This window comes from Macrosteles quadrilineatus, unplaced genomic scaffold, assembly GCF_028750875.1.
Source record: "Macrosteles quadrilineatus isolate MER2022 unplaced genomic scaffold, UCM_ALF_1.0 Scaffold_2__2_contigs__length_208266976, whole genome shotgun sequence".
In the NCBI taxonomy this organism is placed as follows: Eukaryota; Metazoa; Arthropoda; class Insecta; order Hemiptera; family Cicadellidae; genus Macrosteles; species Macrosteles quadrilineatus.
Genome location: NW_026542595.1, coordinates 65,816,517 through 65,839,023, shown reverse-complemented (window position 1 = coordinate 65,839,023; position 22,507 = coordinate 65,816,517). Strand labels below are relative to the sequence as shown.

The window sequence follows — 22,507 nt, the reverse complement described above, 5'->3', positions numbered from 1 at the left end:
ACTTTTGGTTAATTTTAATTTAATGTATAAGAAAATAGTAAAAACATTGACTGTTCCTATTTCTGTATTTATGGATCAACGGAATAAATACACTTGCACTTGACTCTTGCATTCAAGTACGTTTTACTGCTATGTTGCCAACTATACGTGTTTCTCTTATTTTAGGATTAATTTTACAGATTTCTCAATTTGTTGGTTGTAATACCAGGATTCAGGCAATATTTATTTACATATAAATAGATATTTTTTGTAGGTAAAATAGCTTCAGTTGGTCAGAACTCAGAACAGCAACAAAAAAGTTGTAAACATTAAACAGGTCTTCTCGTGTACTGGTTTATACGTACTTTTTAGTTGTCTTCAGCTGATCCTGAAGGAGATGTTCAACCTATGGTGACATGTTGTTTATAGTATGCCAAATATAAGAAGATCTTGTCTAGTAATGTCACTTGTCCCCGCGTTACACATGTCCTCCTCCTCCAAGCTGCCGATGGCGATGCTGATTATGCAGCCCGCCAGGAGTCTGGGGCTCGGATAATTCGGCAGTCACGGTTTCCGAAACTCGTAAACAACGGTGTTTACAACCCCTTCCGAGTTTTGAATCTCCTAATTAAATTACACCGACTATATCGGCCACCTTCGGCTGACAACTATTGGCCTATTGACGCTTGATTGGCCTATAAGGGTTAATAAGACGGCCTAACTACAAGGTGTTCCTAAATGACAAGTCGGTCCGAGTTTATGAAGATTTATTCGTTTTTCATTCTATGAGGGAATGATTGTAAAATATAAATTGCTTGATTAATTTGGAATGAATTGGTCAATCTTCTCTGATAAAAACTCGACAAGATGTTGTGTGTTTCGGCTTATTTAGTTTGGATTCTTAATAGGTCCTAAATTGTTAACAGGTTTGTCGTACTGGCTAAGTCCAACATACTAAAAGATAATTCTTATATTACGATTGTAAAGAGATAGAAAACAAATTTCAGTAAAGCGTGATTTATTGTATTTTTTATACTAAGTCAGCTGTAAGACAATAATAATAATTATTATTTTTTTTAATTGATATTCCATTCATTACTTAAAAAGATAAAAGGTAATATAATCCTGTAAGAAAAGGAGTATAATTTGTATTCTTCCTAAAATTATCATATGATAGACGATAAAACAGGAATGTTCCGCTGCAGACCCACAACGTAGAGAGAGAGAGGTGGATAGAATGTAGAGTGTATGCACTTGTATGTGCAGGTGCGGCCGATGTAAGTACATGTGTACCCAGGGTCTGCTTGTTATCAGTCTCAAGTGGCCTAATGACAACGTTATCAATCAGTCAAGGCCACACACATTTACGTTCCCACACTCAAACGTCGGGATATCTGTGAGTGTATGAACTATTTGTGTGTAAAACATAATTTATACCCTCGAAATAGAAAAAGAATTACAACAAGAAGGCTTTGGTCTGATGGTACGAGGGTGATTATCAAAATGCATTTACCGAAGCATTAGCTCGATAAGCCAGATTGCTAGCTGGGGACCTCTCGTCCGCACTACGACACCACTGGTGGCCATCGTGACCACTCATTTGCTTCGGTTACCACTCATAAGTGCCGCAACAGAACCTCACTGTAATAAGACTGTCGCCCTCGATTGTGTATTTTGGAAGAAAATATATCACAAGATGAAAAATGTTTCATGAGATTGTACAACATAACATGCATTAATCCTTACAAGCAGCGTAGGTTTTAGTTGCAATTTTCAATGATGATAGTATTAGGATAATCAACTGTCATAATGTTTATAGATCAAAAAGTAAGTTTTATATATAATGACATTTAAAAAGGGGGGGTTTTAATTCGTGTAATTATTGCAAAACAAATTTGTATTCCTTCTGAGAAAAGTATAACTAAAGGGCAAAATGATTACCATTTTTCTACCCTCATAAGAGTAAACTATCCTTGTTAGGGATACCATCAAAATAAAAAGTTTTTTTTATATCTCTCAGCACATTTTGCTCTGATGTTGGTACTTGGTTTGCGTTTGCCAGATGTCGAGAAAGGGAGTCCTAAGAAGAAAAATTATCCTTGTACTAAAAACCCAGTTTTATTTTAGTTTTTCACATATTTTACTTAAAAAATACTACGGGGTTGCCAAGGATAACAATGGACCGCCAACCCCAGTTGAACGTTACCGTTGGTACATGTAAATCGGCCACACCCTAGCCTAGGCCGTTACGTGATACCATCAGGTGCACGACCGTGAACTTGGCGGAGCTACAACCTACCTCCTACTGTACAGCGACTACGGCCACCTGCCGTGGCATGGACTTCAATTAGTCATAATAGAAGCGACATACGGTGGCCAAGACGCTCATCTATATACATAGCATGTGCTTGATGCGTATACCAGTAGTCCTCTCCCACTCGATAAAGACTACTCATCACAAATACACTTTCCACAGAACTTGAATCTAACCAGAAAATATGTGTTTGTTTTTAAAGGTGTTAAGGAATTCATTAAAGATCCCCTATTCGATTGGAAAGACTAAGTCTCAAAATTTAGGAAGAGGAATCGACAGGGGAGTAAAACTGGATCGTTCGAATTTCCACACTCGCTAACTTTGTAAATGGCTCTCGTAAATGTGATGTGCCGGTAAAAAAAATTGGCCTATAATAAGATATGTAGCTCAAATACACAAAATATTTCGTATACTTTTGTTGCAAAAGTCATTGTTCACTTTTATTGTTATGATTTTGGTAAGCCGGATTCATCATTGCAATTAATCAATTTTTCGACTGTGTCCTCTTGGTAACAGTTATTGCTTCATATCAGCGCAAACAATGCTAAAGCGCGTTTCTCCTTTAAACAAAAGATATTTTGTGACAAAGCACATTTAACGATAATTTAATGGATCTAATTATCCTTAAGTAATAAATAACTCATCCATTTTGTTCTGAATGGTGTTCATTCAATCTATTGTTTGACGCCAAAGCTTAATGAGCCCTCCTCCTAAGAAGAAGATTTTGTCAAATCAAATGTAATTTATTCCATGAAACAAAAATTACAAAACAATAATTCTAAAAAATAATGGATCTTACCCACATAGGCAAAGCCTGTGCGTGAGGAACGAGTTAAAATCAGTCCATATTCTACAATCTACAACACCGTTATAATAATTATTACTCTACATACTAATTACATATTTACAAAAGGAGAAAAACTATTTTACTAGGAGTAGGCCTATATAAAATGACGTTTAGTGCTGGTTCTCTTCTTGAAATACATACTTATTAGCTTTTCGTGTTAACTGTTGCTGGATAAAAAATACAGGAAGGAGCGCTCCTATAAATATCTAGTTTTACCCTTAGTTACAGAAGAAAGTGATAGGAGTGAAAGCGGCGTATGTCGAAGGTGGTGGGGTGGGGGGTTGCCCTTGAATAAACATGTAAGTGACAGGTGGGGGTGGCATGTGGTCGGTACCCCCTCCTAATTATTTCCCTTATCCTCGGATCTTAAGGTCAGGCACCTTAAGGCGCGTGCCGCTGCCGCTGCTAGTGCCTTGACCCTCACCAACTGTTGCGGAAGATCCTCCCCCGCACCCCCCCCCCTCACCACCTTGATACATAACTACACGTAACTACGAGTAGCGTGAGGATGTGGTAAGTCAACGGTTAAACCCAACTGTAAGACAATGTCAATGTCAGTTCATCAGTAAGTAACGGATTAATCTTTTTCTCAAAAGTCGTTAAAAAACTATTCTAACATTGTCAATGCCATCTCGGATTAATAAAACAAACTCCAAGTTTTGCTAAGCAGTAACAATAAAGATATTTAAAATCTTTACGTAACTGACTGTTACGTTTAAGTGGGGTTATCAACGGAAGAAAATGTCTATGTCAGTTCGGCTTCAAGTATTTCAAATCTTGCTAAATATTTACTGTACAAGTAAAAGTTGTTTAGGATACTTACTACAGTATTTGGAAGTGGTTAAGTTGTTAAGCGTTCTAAAGCAAGACATTGTAAATGTCGATTTTGATATAAGGTATAACAAAGTAAAAGTTGTTTAGGCTACTTATACTACAGTATTTGGAAGTGGTTAAGTTGTTAAGCGTTCTAATGCAAGACATTGTCAATGTCGATTTTGATATAAGGTATAACAAAAATACAAAGTTTTCTCAAAAGCTGCTCAACAACATTCAAATGTGTTAAGATAGTGACTAAGCCTAAACAAACTATCATTAGATCCTAAACTTTTTTGACAGTAGACTCCATTGCAACGGTTATCATGTATATGACTTTGCAATTACTCAAGATATTTTTCACCTGTTTAAAGATACTTTCAAATACCCTAGGATATTAAGAAGTTAAATCAATTACCATAATTTCATAAAAATGGTATTCAATTATTAATGTTCCAGCTGTTCTCCAACGTATCAAAGACATCTAGAAGAATTTAACAAAAAAATAGCCATTAGACAAACCTTTTACATAAAGAAATAGCTGATTAACTTGTCCCAAGGAAGGACATAAAAGATAAGAAAGAAGTATCGAAAAAGGGTCACCCGATACGTCCCAATAAATTCCACTAACGGAGCCAAAGTGATAAAAACGAGGCGGAACGACGTTGCAAATTGGATACAGTATCGAGAATCGCGGGCGAAATTCAAATGTGAAATTAATTACGAGTCCATTAAAAAGACACAAATATCGGTGGCAACATTTGTTACGGAGTCGGCTAATATATTGGCGGAGTTATCGCCAATTAGAGGCAGGTCTGCACCCTGAGGATATCTGATAGGAACTGGAGGATACCGGGAACTGCACCTGGAGCTTGGCGCGAGAGAAACAGAGGATACCAACACTCAGGGAGTGCGAGAAACAGAGGATAACAACACTCAGGGGGTTGAAGAAGAGTGCACCGGCATACGGTAAAAAAAAAACATAACATGATATGTAAAGAGCAAAAAACCGTGGATACGGAAAATGCTACAATATCTAGGGAGCGGGAGAAACATGGGATGCAGTAGTATATGTCTCTTTTGCAGAAAGCGTCAGTCGCTAGAAAGCTTTAACACTACCATACCAACAAAGGGCTCAAACTTTTGGTAGTTACCTTAGTCATTACTAAGTAACTAACTACAGAGCTAGTACCTCATAACTGTTCATAACTCCATGGGCGAGTATTAAATAGTAACAAAGACCATGATCAACTCTGCTTTCGTGCTACGTTTTTGAAGTTTTGAAAAAAATGCTCACAAAATAGTTCTTTACAAGAGTAAGAAAGTTGCGAGAATATGAAATTATGCAAGACCATGACCAATCCACGAATACTGAAATTAATCAGCCATTCGTTATCTGAGGCGAGCGAAACCCGCTATAATGCTCCACATCCTCTCGCATATAAAACAGGCTCATCCCATAAACTGCGGACGTCCTAATCCGCGGCGTATACTTCCGGAGGTCAGGATTACAAATGGCGATCAGCTGATCTACTGGACCACGGGAAGAGGTTCGCGGGTTGGCGGCAGCAGGAGGTCCGTCGTAAAGTACACAAGTTACTTTCTTTGGAGAAACACATTAGTAACCTGGTCAACACTTGATGTCCTTTACCACGAATTACATACACCTTATAGATTCATCATTCTTATGGATCAGCTTGAGATCATGTTTTTCTTCCGGTTCATGTCGACGGCTTGTATTTTTTACGGTTTGCTTGTTCGAAGAATTTCAAAACTATTTAACCCAAATATCGTATTCATAAACCATTGCTTGTTTCATGACATTATTACAAAAGAGTAAAACGTTTTAAGTCTGCGCTTTTCTTTAACTGGAGGTTAGTTTATAAATTAACCCTTCTATTTAGTCAATGCAATTTCAAACCTAATGCAACTAGGAATGACATCAAGATTTACTAATACAGTACCTCGGGATTTCTTTTCAAGTATGCACTGTACTTGTCAATCTTTACCTCTAGCCGTAGTTTAACTCATGGGCACGCAAGACAAACATTATAGTGTAGCATACATTATACTTGTTTATTTTATTACATTTTGGTTAAAAAAATGTAAGAAAAAGTTAAAAGTTAGTTAAGTAAGGTAAAAGTTATATTAAACTTAGCCTACTAATAAAAAAAGTATTATGAAAATTTATCATCGAAGAAATAAAAGAATGCTAAAATATTCACATTTTAGTTTCAAAATTATTCACGCAAAGAAAAATGTAGGCTGTAATCGTTATTTAATACATGTCAAAATTAAAGTGAGGACCCCGACCCCAATGTGAACGACGCGACGTTGATGTCGGCCACGCCCGCTGCGGTGTTGATCTCCGTAACCTCCCGTGTTCGCTAAATGTCACTTTTCTCCCATAGTATTAAATAAGTCGTTGATGTAAAATATCGGCCATCAAAGTCATTTGGCACTCCGCCTATCTCGTGCCTTTTGATAACAACGTCGTCGCTAGCAGGTGCCTGAGGAACCCCACCGTCTTTGACAGATTCTCCAGCTGCCAGCTACAGAACCTCTCCCTCCGATAGTCTAATCTCCAATCATAATTCAGAGTATCCCTTCTTATTAATTATATTGCCAATTCTATCGCATCCGGCGCTGACAAAACTCCCTAATTAAAATGTTGATTTTATACGTATTCCCCGAATCGAGACGGCGTATAATTATTGCATCCAGAATCCCATGTGAATTCGCGCCCCTCATTATCATATTAATTCAGAGTTAAATTAAAGTTGTCACGCGGTAATTCTGGACAAACTTCATCACCGAAATGAGATCGGATGTGATAGACCCGACCCCAAATTTGGGCGGGCATCTGCACTCGTGGACGCGAATTTCCTCTTTTCTGGTTGATTTGACGAAGGAGACCCCCCGTGGACCTGTTTTTATAGCTTATTAATTGTATAACATAAACATTTCAGAGGGACAACCTGAATATACAGCCTGCATGTCGGACAATTTACCTGTAATGAATATTCTTGGGGAACGTTAATTTATATGCAACATGCAGTGCAAACGAAACTTCAAGTACCTATCGGGATGCAATTTCATGATTAAGTGTAGGCAAATAAGCAGAGAAAGTTACACACACGTAATATAAACACCCTGGTGTTTCCTAACCACCAGGGTGTTAGGTGCAACGCCAAACAGTGGAATATACTAGTTTTATTCACACTGTAGTCACATTGGTTTTATTTTACAAGCAATCCTCTATGAAAATTGAACATCACTATCATTGCGTTCGATATCACATTATTTTACTTGGCAGCTTCATAAGTACAAACGCTGAGAATCACGGATCATATCAGTAGCTCTAGTCAATATTGAACTTCAGAAACAAGATCTATCTAGCAACAGCTGGCGCGTGGAGGAGATTTAAATGGCTGAGGGATCAGAGATGAGAATGGTTTCCTGGATTGTGTAATCAACAAACAGTAGCTGTAGATGTGAGATCTCGTAATCCCAAATGTGTTTGCCCGGTTGGGCAAGTTGGGCATCAGCCGTGGATTTTTAGCGCGGCTTATCTGCCCATAAATCTGTCTTGGGGAACAAACAGTGCAGCAGCAGCAATGGTGCAACCTTCCTTCTCCCGATGCACTTGCTCTCCTATGAAGTATCCTTGACTATCTCTCTAACTGAGAGGGCCTATCGGTTACATTTCTGTTTATTGAGGTGTGTATTAACTTAAACCAAAAGGTTATGATTATTACAGAAGTAGTTTTATGTTAAAATAAACACGCCTGATCTTGAAAACCCGGATAGTTCCTGTCCAAGCCAAATGTCAAATGCTTTACCTTTATATAGGCCCCTACCTATTTATTTAGAACTTTAATTTCTATTCTTTATCTAGTGCTCTTTACTTCCTTCTTTATGTAATACGCATACTTTCAATTTTTATCTAATGCTTATACGTTCCTCATTTATCTAATGCTCTTGCTTACCTTACTCACCTAACGCTTTAGTTCTGTATCTAATTCTCCTGTTTTTATTCTTTATTATAAGCCCATAATTCCCTTTTCATGTTCCTGATTTCTTCCTTGATCGAATGCTCTTGCTTGCCTTATGTTCTTGCTTCAGTTCTAAAATTGCGTTTCTCCTTACCAAAACCTATATTGGTTTACAGGTTCCAACAGAGAAGCCGATTTCACTAAGATTTACTAAGAATATTATTGAAAGTTTGAATAAAGTGATGTGATTTCAATCTTTTGATAACATTTGCATCTTGAAATGCTTTGTGTCTTTAGCTCATTATTAGAGACTTGAACATTAATGTAGAGTTTAAGTTAAATAATACACATGAGTTTGATCTCAAAACCTCAGTACCAATGTTGCTTTATACAATATTTGTTTTGCTACCTCAAACTAGTTATACAAAGCCATATTCCCAGACATCAGAGCTGGCTGTGCACTGTGCAGACTCGTTTATCCATTTCACAATCCAGTAGCTGCACCGGTCACAGCAGACGTGTGAACCTGGCTGGTGTCTGCGATATCGGGGGCAAGTTTTATGATCGGAAGGGGAGAAGACGCGATTCCGTTGTGTCTGTAGTCTAGACGTCGGGGTCGGAGGCTGTACAAAAGAATAATTTGGCGAGCGAGCTGTACTTCCTAGCCGCTGGCTCCCCAGGCAAGGGTCTTGATTGCAACACCAGTCTGGCTGGCTGCAGAAAAACACTGCAAGTGCAGATCTAGAAACGGACTTTTCCAAACAGCCGTTCGTGATGAATCAGTTTGACAATTTTTTTTTCTTGTTTGACTTTTCTTTAAAGAATTAAAAAAAAACGCAAGGATGAGTCTGAACTTTTGAGCTAAAAGTTTAGATACGTTTGATTAAAAGAAAACGTCAAAGTTAAACTAAACTAAACTTAAATCTTACAGTTTATAAGTGGTTCAAATTTTAACCCAAACATGAAGGAACGATTTGGTGAAAATATTTTTTCTGGGAAGAATAGTGATTATACATCTCGCATTTAAAATGTAATCTTGCTGGTACCATCCAAAGTGGAAAGTTCCCTCACAAAATCCGGAAAATGCCAATGGTGTTCCAACACACGCAAAATAAAAATAAAGTTTCCTAAAGTAATAATTCTTCTTCTGGCGGTTTTTAGAGCAGAATATTAAATGAAATATTGCTGATGCAGTATGTACGTTGTAGATCTGATTAAAAACAAACCTCCTGATTTAGATCCACCATTTTTCATATTACCAACATTTTCGCTTTTAATGTAAATCCTCTGATCCAAATCTGTCATAAAGTCGTGGCTTGCAGCCCCAAGGGGTGAAAGAATTCGTTAAAGCGCCCTTTTATTTATCTTGGCCAGACAAACGATCGCCTCAGAATTTCGTTACGGACTCCGCGTGAACCAGAATAATTTCCACCCCGCTGGCGAGCCCAAGATCAACGAACCCAGGGTGATTTCCTCCAAAATGAGGGGCTCGGGCCCAGGTGGAGCGGCCCCTCTTATATTTGACGCCATCTTGGCTGGCGTAGTCAGCTCGAGAAGGGGCGAAGAAATAAAGGCCTAGGATTCAATCATACCTATTGTAGTGAATCCATTGTAGTTCAGACGCACAAACACTATGCTAATAATTTCGGGCTCCTTTCCCTTTCTCGATGTGGTGAGAAGCTCGGAGTGTCAAAAGTTAGGTAACTCAGACTCAGGCAGGTGTTTCATATTTATGCGGTTTTGGAAAAAATAGGTCGGAACTGTTGTTGCAGCTGACTTTCGGGAGGTGAACAAGACTTGAAGAGGTAACAGACTTTTGCATCACGTTATGTATAGGACGGTAATGCACCTAGTGTCACTGGTTGTATTGAGGGAATGCAAATCGATTTTGAAACGCTCTCTCTATTACTGTAATCCCGAGCACACAGCATCCGACAAGATTACCTTTTTTGCTAGGAAGCTCACATCATTCTTGAGAATCGAAAAGCAGTGTGCTTCACTTATTTATATCCGTGACTTTAACTCAACAAACCTATTTAGTTCTCATAGGGTCGGGCGGTCTCTGTTACAAAAGCAAAGCACATAGTTATTAAAATCAGCGCTTGTAGCTCATTATTAATCAAAAACAACAATTTGTGAAACATCTTACGGGTGTCCCTGAAGGGAGGCAAGGTTGGAGCATTGGCCACCGTTGCGGAGCAGAGCTGTCCGTTATCAGGTGACAACAGCCGTCACATCGTAACGTGGATGAAGAGGTGACATATCATTAAACCGATTGTTTTTTGTAGAAGAGATGGGTAAAACATATTTTAAATACATTGCGTTATCAACAACTAATTGCGTATAAAATTATGAGTACAAATTCAAATTGTCAACACATGTCAATCTAGTGGCGCATTGCATTTTTCTTTTGACGAAGAACAATAATTGAGAAGTATAAACATATAAGAAGACTTGTATAAAGTTAATGATATTATCTACAGTTAATTGTGAATATAGAATTTGTGTGGAGTAAATTGGGATAACTTAAGTAGATAGGTCAAAAACAATCTGTTTCTTTAACCAAATCAGAACCATCCGAGTTCCAATAATCGACATCTGTTTCAAATCACCAAATAGTATAAAGATAAATATTCTATTGTCTATCAAAAGACTGTTTTGTATACGAATATTTAACATGGGTCATTGATATTGTGTTCATATGTTCAATAACAGTTGACTATATAAACCGAGTGTAACAGATCGATTATAAGACCTGAGGTAAGCACTGTAACCACTCAGATACCCCCACTCAGAGCTGTGTAATCTACTACATAGTCTTCAATATGTAACAAGTAAACAAATTCAAAAATTTCCTAAAACAAATTTAGTTACAGTATATGAAATTTCGCTCTCAACTGACGTTTGCAAATATAACAGCTCAACATTGAGTCTGTCGCTCATCAACAGATTACGTAGTCAAAAGTCGCTTTGTTATAAGAAAAGCCCCTCGCGATCACTAGACGATATAAGGGCGATCGCCACGTGCTGAATGCCTTAACTCCAACAACAGTAGTCTTGTCCGTTGGCTTTGCCGTAAAAACGGTATTTAATTCGTTGTCTGGGGTACTTCCTCGGCATATGGCGTTCTCCGCCACGCGCCGGCGTACTACCTGCGCCAGATGGTTGCGTATTGTAATGCGCAGACGTCTTCAGACTTTAACATCGCCTCCTTTGTGTCCGCGAGATCTATGCCTGCCGCAGATTCTGCGCCATTTAAGAAGTTCCCTTCCACATCTGCCTAGATTGTAAGATATATAGCTTGTGACCTTTTGTCAAGGTTTGATTCGCCCGGAGGTGACGATAGGGCCAGCTGGAGTTTGTTCTCCGGATTTGCTCTGGGGTATATAAAGAAGGATGGGATCAGGAAAAGTAGAAGGGTTAGGAGATTGACAATAGAAAGTGGTCTTCGATGTGTATTTCATACATATCTCATTATGCATACTACGAGCTAGAAATCATATTTTGAATTATCCACTTTTCAAACACTCTCTTGGAAATTTTTACTGTTTTAAGTAGTTTTGTCTGACATTCAACCTAAAAGGAAGGCATCTTCTATGCCTTCCCCAAAGTAATTTTCCAGGGTTATTGAGGATCAGCAAAGGCCGTGTGCTTGCAATTTTGCAATATTGGAATTTTATAAGTGTTTATATTTTTTCAGGGAGCTCTCAAAAATCATAGTTTGGTTACTAATCACCGACACCAATATAATAATAATTATATTATAGGCTACGTCTACTGTTATTATTCGTAAATCGAAATGTGAAATTATAAGTAAGTATCGTTCATTTCTTCTTGTTCTTTCTCTTTTCTACCAGTTGTTCATTTTTAGGAATTCTGCTTTTCTTCCTTCACCTTTGGTTCCGACCCTCCAACAAACTAGCTGTGTCTCTAATTTATTTTCCATGTTTGCTATAAAAGGGTTGTCTCAAAAATCTATCCAACCAGTCGGGTCCCTGGGACGTGAACGAGATTTTCTATCCCTAAATTACTCAACACCTCGACCGCTAATGCCTGCTTCCAAGGGTGCGCATTACTCATAGACGCTGCACCTTTTCTGGACCTCCGCGGGTCATCCCCCCAAAACGGCCCTTTGAGGTCATTAACGGCCCATTCCCGCGCGGGACGATCCTTAGTCATTTGCATCAAGTGCCATTTGAATGACACAGGGCCACCTCGTTCATCAGTGAGTGTCCCAGGACGGGACGTTCCCATGGAGATTTGTCTATGACACTCACCCTCCGTCGATGAAAAGATCGGGAACGTTGCAACGTCAAAAAAACTCGTTGTTGATTTAATGTGGTTTTCATATTTCGTGATTCTTGATTAAGTTAAATTCACCGCGAAGTAGTATCACAAAATTGAAGTGTATTTCACAAAGTTACTGCTGGATTTTCGATCTTTATTCAATTTTATCAACTACGAGAGTTATTAAATTTAACCATGTATAGCCATTTATTTAATAAATATAAACACATACTCACACACGGATCACCTTTCTATTAAAAATAGTTCCATCCAATATAGTTTACAAATAACGTTAATTGTGCTGAATTAAAAGAAAGAACCAACATACTCCATTTTATGGTTCAGCTGGAGTCAATTTTAGGAATAATCCGTCCGGTAACGTTTGAGTTCATCTTTTAAACTTTAAAGAGAGAAACATTTAGTCGATAAGGCTCATTGAAGTAATACACACGCCAAAACCAGCTTTAAATGATCCAATACAAGATGGTAGACTACCTTCGGTATCCACAGTCAGTGTTGTAAACCGTCCGATTAAAAGAAACCAAACGGCAAAGCCTACACCGAAACGTCCGATCCATGAGTTGGTGTGTATGTTGGAAGGTGTTCTCGTGAATCGTCCATAAAGAGTTGTTAATTTATTCAGCAATGATAAATTGCCATTTAAATATCGCGAAATGATTAATCACCGAGTTAAGAGTCGACTGACCGTAGCCAATGTAAAGCCTGGAGTTCACAGTTACTAATGGTCATCTGAAGGATTCGTCTCGCCAGAGACCTCAGTGACTGCAAGATTGCTAAACGATATCTCCAAAAAAACTTGTCAATACATCTAAAAAGGGGACGTCCGTTAATTTTTGCCCAAGGGCGTGTGATTAATATAAGATGACATGAGGCTTAAGGGTTGTGGGGCGGGGGTGTACCGTTAGCTGTCACGGGCCTGTGTGTTATAGGGGTTGTACTCTGAGGGTCCGGCGGCGCCTTGGGGTCATCTAGGTGTCTTGTTCTATTACTCGTGTTTCGGTTTGTAACACCCCTCGAAGGGTCTAGTTTGGCCAACGGTCCCGTGTAAAATATTCATTTTTTAACGCCTCGGTGTCAGATGTCGCCGTTTCGCAACGGGACGGATGCGTGTGGGAGGCGTTGTTTTGTCAAACAACAAGACACGAGTTCGTTACATGAAGGGGTGGTAGGCCAGGGGGCGTTGGTAATCTCAATAAATACAGCAAACAGGTGATACAGTTTGGTTTTTTGTTGTTAATTCCTCTCTCTCGCACTACACGCAGTGAGTAAATCCAACATAACGATATATGGAAGTATTTTTGCCAATGTGTAATGTATTGTTATTTAGGTCTTTAATAGTGAAATCAGAGTACTGGATACTACAACTTTAAATAACATAACTAAATACATATACAGTATATGATAATATTTTTAAGTATTTGTCGTTTTGAGCATCTTAGAACTATCATATATCCAACTGATTCTAAGATGTCATCCATTAATTGCAACAAACTTTCATGAAATAGCTTAGTATCAGACCACTGCAGTATCTAGTTTCAAACTCCTTTCTCCAACCCTCTCTTATCATGTGTAAATGCATGTTTATGTCGAGCATATTATTCCATTAGTCCATTAAAAATAGTGACCTGATTGCTGAAAATTGCTGATTGCTAGCAATTTGATATATTTTCAAATATAAAAAAACTCAATACTGTACTTGATCGATTATTTTTATGTCTTTTTAAAGACGAAAATGACTTGCTGACGATCATGTCTAATATAGGGATTAATGATTCAGATGATAATTACGATCCGTTGGTTTCATAGCAGTTGAGGCGGGTGAGGAGGTCTAGTGATGGACCAACGTCAGTTCTGGAGGTCCGGGTTATCACCAATCGCTGTCACAATGCCACGAAGCACAAAGCTCTCTTCCTTTGTAACTACCTCCACTTACATACGATAGTTAAATTGCATATTTTTCTCAATAAAACCTCTATCTTTAAGTAATTTTTTGTATAAAGAAATCTTGTTTCCCTCTCGAGATAGCATCTCACCCCATATCCATAACCCCTACAAGATCCTGCATGTTATACCGGTAATGTTGCTAACATCTCGAGCCGTTTACAAAGCATATCAATGCCTGCAAAGCGGCTTATATCGGAGGCGAAATTATGAAAAGGGTGGGAGTTATGGGGCAAGGGTTGTCCAGCTGGACAAGGGTCAACTCTTGTTTCTGAGGATTACCATCGCATTTCCGATCACACAACCCGATGTGAGTTGAGCGGGCGGGAGAGATTATCTTGTCCTACTCGATTTAAGGGTCCGGATTATACTAAAAAATGTGTCACGCACTTTCAAAGGACCCGACCAGTTTTTGACAAACTGGCACAAAAGGTACACTAAAGTCTGTGTAATGGATATAACCGGTGAGGCTTTTTTAGAAAGAGCAATTTAGTGCGGCGGAAATTTAAGGGAGAGTTTAAGGTAGATTTTTTTATCCTGGCCGTTTTTAAATTGCAGCATGAATTACCAAACCTTGGTAGGAACGACTTTTTTGATTGCCGTAAAGAAATTCTTTATTGTAACCATACAGGTAAAGATTGCATTGATTTGAATAAGTTAATAATATAGCACTGATGATGGTTTCAATCCTGGTTTTTTATTGCAGCATGACATAAAAAGATACTGTAGAGCTTGAAAAGAAAGATTTTTTCTAATAGCCATGTTAAAAAGTATTCGTATAACCCAACAGATATCATTTAAATAAATTAGTAATAACTTAGTTAGAATATAGCAAGGAAACGTTGCAACAATAGCAACGCAGTAACAGTTGTTTTTTACTCCGCTCGAGCATAAAAAGTAAAAGGTAGCATCAAAAACAGCCAAGAGAATTAGACAAGAAAAGCATATCAGCATGTAAAACTAAAAACATTAAAAATGAAAAAGCAACCGGTAGCAAGTGGTAATTTAGTTTATGACTTCCTTGTCAAAAATGATTCGAGTCATGCAACAATTAGGGTACAATGAGACCGTAAAACAAGGGCACAGGGGCAGCTGGTTCCGTTGTCATTCTGTCGCGGGGTGGAAGTAGGGCTCGGGTTCTAATGTGGCAATTGTACATAATACAATATCTGTTTAAAATATATATTCTTTATTATAAGGATACTGCGGTTTATGTGTGCCTGCGCATTTGTTTCAGGTGAACGAATAAACTTCTATCAACTCTTGGACTACTTGGGGAAGAGACGCGTCGTTGAACTGGCGAAAATATAGCAAGTAACTGGAGTTGGAATTGTACACAGAGGTTAATGACTTAATTATATACCAGAAATTATATAATACTATTTCTTTGGTGAAGACCAACCTCTAAATCAGTAAAAAACAGAAAATCGCTCTGTTGATCACTAATGGAATCAATCAATTACCGAATTAGGCGTGATTACATCGTCCAAGACAAATTTCCAATTAGAGGCTCCATCATGCGACTTGATACATAATTTTCGGATGAATATCTTAAGTAATGACACTCGCGTATCTAGGATCATCCCTCAGCTGCCGCGATACGCAGAGGGTTGGTTCCTATCCTATCTCTCAACTAATTGGTCGAATCATCGGAGGGAGGAAGTCGAACATCTCTTGGGGGTTCATCTTTCCTGTTAGTTTTCCGCCTTAATTGGTCAATTCTTTCTACTTAGAAGCCGGAAGCTGGGGTCTGCACCCAGACTCAGTATCTAAATGGAGATCAGAATTATGGCTTTTCTTATTTGTAAACAAACTTCCATTTTTACTCAAACCCGCCGACTTAATTGGAAAGGTTAAGGAGGTGATAATGTTTAGTTTCGACCATCCTGACTAGTTTGACAGAGCGGTAGATAATGATACAGGTTTCATGAATATCTGTAGCTTCTATTGGCTGATCTGTAATCTTGAATGATCATTTAATTTGTAATACTCTCTTCCAAGCCGACACACCGGGCTGCTAAGTGGAAGGCACGAATGTGAGGCGAAAAGTGGCATAGGTAAAGGTAAAGAAGAGTTAGATTGCTGCCACTGAGTGGAATCAGCTGATTCGTTAAGATAATTTAATTACCAAATACTTAATAACGAGATATTCTCGAATATTCATCTTTGGTTTGGATGGTACAACGACTAACAATTTACAATCTTTAATATGTTAATTTCTTTCTAGGATGTTCCATAGAGCTTTAGGGTCTTTGTCTAAAAATAGTGAATACCTCACAGACTTGCAACTGTTGACTAAGACATACACTAACTAAAAAACATTAAATTGTATTCAAGAACAACACTTAGTACGCAAAATAGAATGTTTGACATTTTATCATCGATCATACGAAATAGTGTTGTAGAACTTGTGAAACACGTAAACCCAGCTATTTGTGAAAACTAAAACATATATTATGACAGTGTGAATTTTTCCAAGATATTGGTTACACGATTGCAGAATCAGAAGCAGTTTTGAGGCTCAAGCCAATCACAATATTGTGACTTTTCACCAATCTAGTCCAACAAGTATTTCTCGCCGCTCACGCTTTGTACACTTTGCCGGAGTTTTTGAGTTTTTACCTGGGGGGTAGAGATCATGTTTATTCAGCTTAGCGTCTAGGGGGATACAATGTTTTTTGGGGTGTTTTAGAAGGGAAGATTTTTCATTCCGTATACAATAGCAATGCGAGGGGAGGTTGCTGGTTTCGCCATAGTATAACAATGTTTTCTAGGGGCCGGGCACCGCCAACCCCCCCCCCCCCCACAATTGTTTACTGAAGGACTAACCTTCGAGAGCTAAGCTCGCCTGGCTGCTGCTATTCTGTAATTACTTGACGATTGCGACCGAGAAGTCTTTGGTACTTGTGCACGACAGCATAAAACCGCAACCCCTTTCGCACTCAATGAAGTAAGCAAGGGTATTAATCAACTTTTCAATGCCAGTTCTACAAAGTTTTGAAAAACTATAGTAATCTTGGGAATGACTGTATCATCGATTTGACTTTTATTCCAGATCGTATTTGTTAATTATCTACTGATTCTTTCTCCCGTATTTCAAGTATACTTTTTTATTTACAAGGACAGATTACTGGAATCTGTTGTATAAAAACAAACTAAATGTTTATGTTAGGTTGGTATACAAACATTTGTTATCCAGGGCAAATTCACTTTGTAGGAATAGTGTTGAAAAATAGTAAAATCTATAAATACATAAAATTAAAACCATTATTAGCTCATTCAGCTTCAGGACAAAAGTCTATATATACAACTAGCCTAGCACTCAATTTCAATTTTCGCGAGCCAGGCGCCTGCGCAATAACCGCGCATGATCAGCTGATGTGCGTTATGGCGCGTGAAATGACTACACTCCCCCGTAATAGACAGATTTGACAGCACGCGTCACCCTTGATAATTAGAATAACTGAGCATGTGCGCGCACCCCCTCATATCGCAATGTGGACAGATGTTGTAACTCAATAGCTTTGTGGCAATTGTGACTAAAAATTACTTTGGTAGAATATGTAATGGTTTCCACACATACGTGCATTTGATATGATTTAAGAATTTGGACTTTGTAGAATGACAACGGCTCGCACAGAAAAGACCATCAATGTCCCACTACGTCCAAAACGTTACTAAGAAAATCGTTGTAAAGGCTAAAGTAAGGAATCTATTAACGCTCAAGTCTCGTAATGTCCACACTATAGAACGTAACAAACACTCAGATTGAATCATTCGCAAACTAATAAAAGTCAGAATAGTATCTAAATTCTTGATTTTAGGAGATTTTCTCTAAGTACCTACAAGAGTACAGTGTCTCATCATGGACCACGTATGTGGGCTGCGGGGCTATTACAAATTCGTATCAATAAAACAATATTGATTTCGTACTTATAACATAAAATACTTGTATTTTGTTTGGTACATTACATACTTTCTTATCAATGAGAATATTGAGAATCCCGCTACTTGTGCGCGCGGCAGCTGGGCCTAGGCAGCTGTACTCTAGTTGGGGCGAACACAACAGAACATCGGACCGTGACTCTGACCTTGGACAGGGATCTTAATTGAACCCATTATTGGCATCGAAAAAAAGTCAATATGACATTACGTCAGCCAAGTTCATCCAAAAGATCGAAAAATCAATAACTGATGTAGTTTGTGTAATAAATATTGACAACAAATAAGTGTTTTCCATTTGATTTAAAATATTAATAACAAAGATTTTATGCCATCGTATCAGCCAATTCATCACTCAGTCCCCAAAATTGAGAAACTGATGTGATTTGATGTAGTAGAGATTGTTGTAAAAATATGAGTCCAAGCTTGGCGTACAGGTAAACTCCTGTAGTGTAGGGAGGTATCCCCATTTAAGCCCTTTGCCACGTCAGGGAAACCAACAATCTTCATTGAGGGAACGAAGGATAAAATTCAGCGAGGTACAAAGTGAGCGAGAGAACTGTTTGTAAACGCATCGTAAATTTAGAATTTTGCTAGCCAGAATATGCCAAAATCAAAATTGACAGAATTTGGCAAATCGACAGGATTATATTGTTAAAACTGTTCAATATTTCATTTAACAAATTCAATCTCAACGTATAATCCACATCGTCAAACCTTTTTGGCGATAAGTATACATTAATTTGAAGCTTTAACTATTCCCTTAGGAAAAATTACATATTTGCACAACAGATTTTATCCTACGCAAATTGCGAGCAGATTATAAACAAACAAAGTGGTTTTGCCCTAATAAATAATTCACGACCCGTATGAGTCGATGACTTCGCAGAGTCAAAAGAAGTTTTCCTTTACGCGTACAGGTTGTCCAGAGGCTTTGACCGCAGCCCTCATACTTCAGCAGCAGATGTCAAAGTAGAAGGAAGTTCCCGCATGTCCAGGGACGTTCACCCGCAGAAGGACCCAAGGTCAAGACAGGTGGAGAGTATGGTGTATGGACTTTAATGTGGTACAAGGTACAAGGTACAAGTGCTCTAACCCTTCAGGCACTAGCGAAGAAAGCGTATGTCTAATTGTTATGCGATAGGAAGGAATAGATAATGGTTTTACTTGGGGAAGTAGCGGAAGGATAGTTAATGGGTTTTATATGGTGCAAAAGAAAAGGTAAAGGTCGTTTGTTATTACTGTAACTATCCAACTGATAAAGGTTATTTTATTTTGCAAGTTCACAAAATTAGCTTGGGGTAATTAACAAGCATTTCATTATTGACCAAATAAAATAAGTCCGAGTCGTTTTCTCGTCCTCAGTTACATAACTATAGTGCGATAAAAATACTTGATGGTTTTACTTTATCTTTGCATTAAATCTAATCGTGTTAATCTTAAGCTTTTCATTATGTAAAAAAATACTTATTACTTAGTTTGCACAGCTAAAGAGGGCTCCTCTACTAGATTTCTCGAAACTTCTCTTTAGCCTATTTAAAAAAAATATTTCCCACGAAACTACATGGGTACTTGGGCGTGTTGTAAATGTGTATATAAATACATACATGGTGTGTTTGCAGTTTCTTTACGTAGAAACATTTAAGCAAACTTTGAGTAAGAACCGGCGACTGTCGATCATTGCTGAGGAAACCCTTCTCAGATGTCGCATGCTCGACCCCTCACCGGATTGTCGGAAACTGCCCAGACCAAAAGGAACGTTTTAAAGTTTTAACCTATTTCTTTACTCACCTAGATAGCAGAGGTCCACCAGAGTCTTGGCGTGACGTCGCACCAACGGGTATTGGTCTCTGGACCACGTGATCCTCTCCATGACGTGGTCCACGAGGTCGTACCCAGTGACTGCCGAGAGGTCCCAACGGAGATGGGCGAGGAGCACCACCTCGAATTGCTGCAAGACAAGAGAACCCACGGTTAGTGTTGTGACGTGTGCAATGTCAGATGTTGAGAATTTGGGATTAGTGAGAATATGGACTCTTGGAATTACAGGAATGAAACGAGGATTATAGAAGGTAAAGAATTTGAGACAATTTTCTACAAATTTGAACAATTTAACATTGGCTTGGAAACTGGTGTCTTAATGTTCTATTTAAAATATGAATTTCGAAACACAAGAGGTAATAGACCTACATGGTGGATTCAGCAACTCAAATAGTCTGACCCTGAACTTCCCACCAAGGGGTTTGTACGAGTAATCAAAATCACATTAACCTAATGTTATAGCCATGTGAACTACATTGCTTCACTCGAGCTATCAAAAGAACTAGAATAGAAAGGGAACATTTTAAAAGTTCCTCCCCCATAAGCTGGCCCCGCGGCCTAGACTCGGCCACTCGTGGTAATTGTCAGATAAAGAACTTGCGGCCCTCTTGACTCGCTCTCACTACCCCAAACTATTTGCCTAAGGCGCTAATGACGAATTTCGAAACCCTTTCAGCATCTCCTAGATCCGAGATATGATGCAATCGGGGTGCAAAAACTAATGTTAGTTCGAAGGGTTCGTGTTGTCGAACAGGAAATGAATAGGTAAGTCATTTCAAAAGAGACGGACGGGGTTGCGCCAAAGTGGGTGGGGGTGGAACTAATAGTCCAATAGCCGCTTCCCACCCGGCTCGGCATCAATCTATCCTAGACAACCGTGCATTAGCTGCAAACTAGCCTCCGACAAAACATCCACAATGTTAATTACCACTTTCACACATACATTACCACCCTCACTCTTCCTCACTTATCGTTCTGCTCGGATCTGCATGTCCGTGGCAGCGAGATGATGTCAGCAGTGATACAACAGGACCAGTCAATCAAGACTAACATCATACGAGAATGAGCCAATCAGTCGTAATCTACGGGATATATAACTAAACGTCATATTTATCTTGTCCGTTGATTAACTCTTTGATAAAGTCATCTGATCTTGAGGATTCCAAAACCAAATGCACTTTTGTACTTAAAAACTACTCTATACTGGTATAGCCTGATCGTTTCAACCTAAAAACTAAGGACTTTCTGTATTTCTGAAGCAGCTAATACTACATAACAAGTGGTTTACTGTCGACTTGGTGGTCCGTGGCCTAGCAAAGTATGTTTGACATTATCTATTGATTGCCACGGCGAGTGTTGGAGTGACTGGGAACCGTGGATCCATCATATCATGATCTCGGGTTAAGGCCACATCTGTCTCAATCAGACGAGGTTTGGAGGAAATGCCACATTCGACAATTGCGGATGACTCACCACAGCCGACGTTCGCACGGTCATCTCTCAAGGCCGTCTGCTGCTCTACTGCTCTTCCCATTCATTCTCGTCTGGGCTACTCACTCTGCTATATTTAGACCGAACCCTGGTCAGAATCCGTTAGCAGTTCCAATACAAATCAAGTTGGGTTAGAGTTAGGTTAGGTTTTCACCATCATTTTAAGTTAATCTTTTCCAAAACTATCCATATTAATTTCCCATTCCAAAAATATATACGTATAAAATGAAATAATTGTAACCTGACTCAATTTACATTTAGAGGAGTCAGGAGTTACCAACGGATTTCAACCCCGTGGGTTTCCTGACGAATTTGCAACTCAAAAATAAATAAAAGCGAAAGCAAAATAAAACGTGTTGCAATGTGAGTAAACAGTTTGTACGTTTCATTAAAAATTTTAATCAGCTTAGAAAGTTTGTATCAACAAATACATAGTATATTGGGATATAAATTTACTTATATATTGAAATACTTGTTTACGATCCTTGAAGTAGACCTAACTTACAGTAAACTACACAGCTTATTAAATTGTACAGTACCTTTAAATATAGGCATACGTTTTTAAATATCGTCTTTCTTTAAATGCCTTGTTTAATTTATATACCAACCGTGTAAAATAGTTGAATTTAACGATTAAAAAAGGAAAAGGATTTGCATTTTCTCAAAAACTCGTGTCAGCAACCGCACTGCAAAAAAAAATAATTCTGTTATAACAGAATTCAAAAATTATGATTTAGGTAAATGAAGCAAGTTTTATAAGTGTTCATACAACCACCAAGGTCATTTTTTATTTCGTATAATCAAATAATTTAAGCGTCTTAAATCAAAATGTTATGCTTTGTTCAAGAGAATAATGCAAACCTTATAAACATTCAAGAAATATTTGAAGTTTTATATACGCAATGACAATACGCTACAAAAACTAAAGAACAAGGAATGATTCCAAAACCAAACAAAAAACACCCCAAAACCTTTTTCAACGTGACCGTTCATTACTTATCATATTCAAATCAGCTGAGCAGTTATTTAGTTTTTGCGATTGTAGCGCCTGGAATA

The 22,507-nt window shown here is 38.4% G+C and overlaps 1 protein-coding gene across 2 annotated transcripts in view; it reads right to left on the bottom strand.

Moving 5' to 3' along the window:
• The window catches only part of LOC128986496 (G1/S-specific cyclin-D3-like), a 45,493-nt gene that overhangs the window by 8,118 nt on the left and 14,868 nt on the right, over positions 1-22,507 (bottom strand). For both annotated transcript variants that reach the window (XR_008490130.1, XM_054406898.1), the window contains exon 3: positions 19,931-20,090. Coding sequence is in view for 1 of the 2 variants with exons in the window: in XM_054406898.1 (XP_054262873.1) it covers positions 19,931-20,090 (160 nt within the window). In the remaining variant the exon portion in view is untranslated. The remainder of the gene's footprint in view (positions 1-19,930; positions 20,091-22,507) is intronic.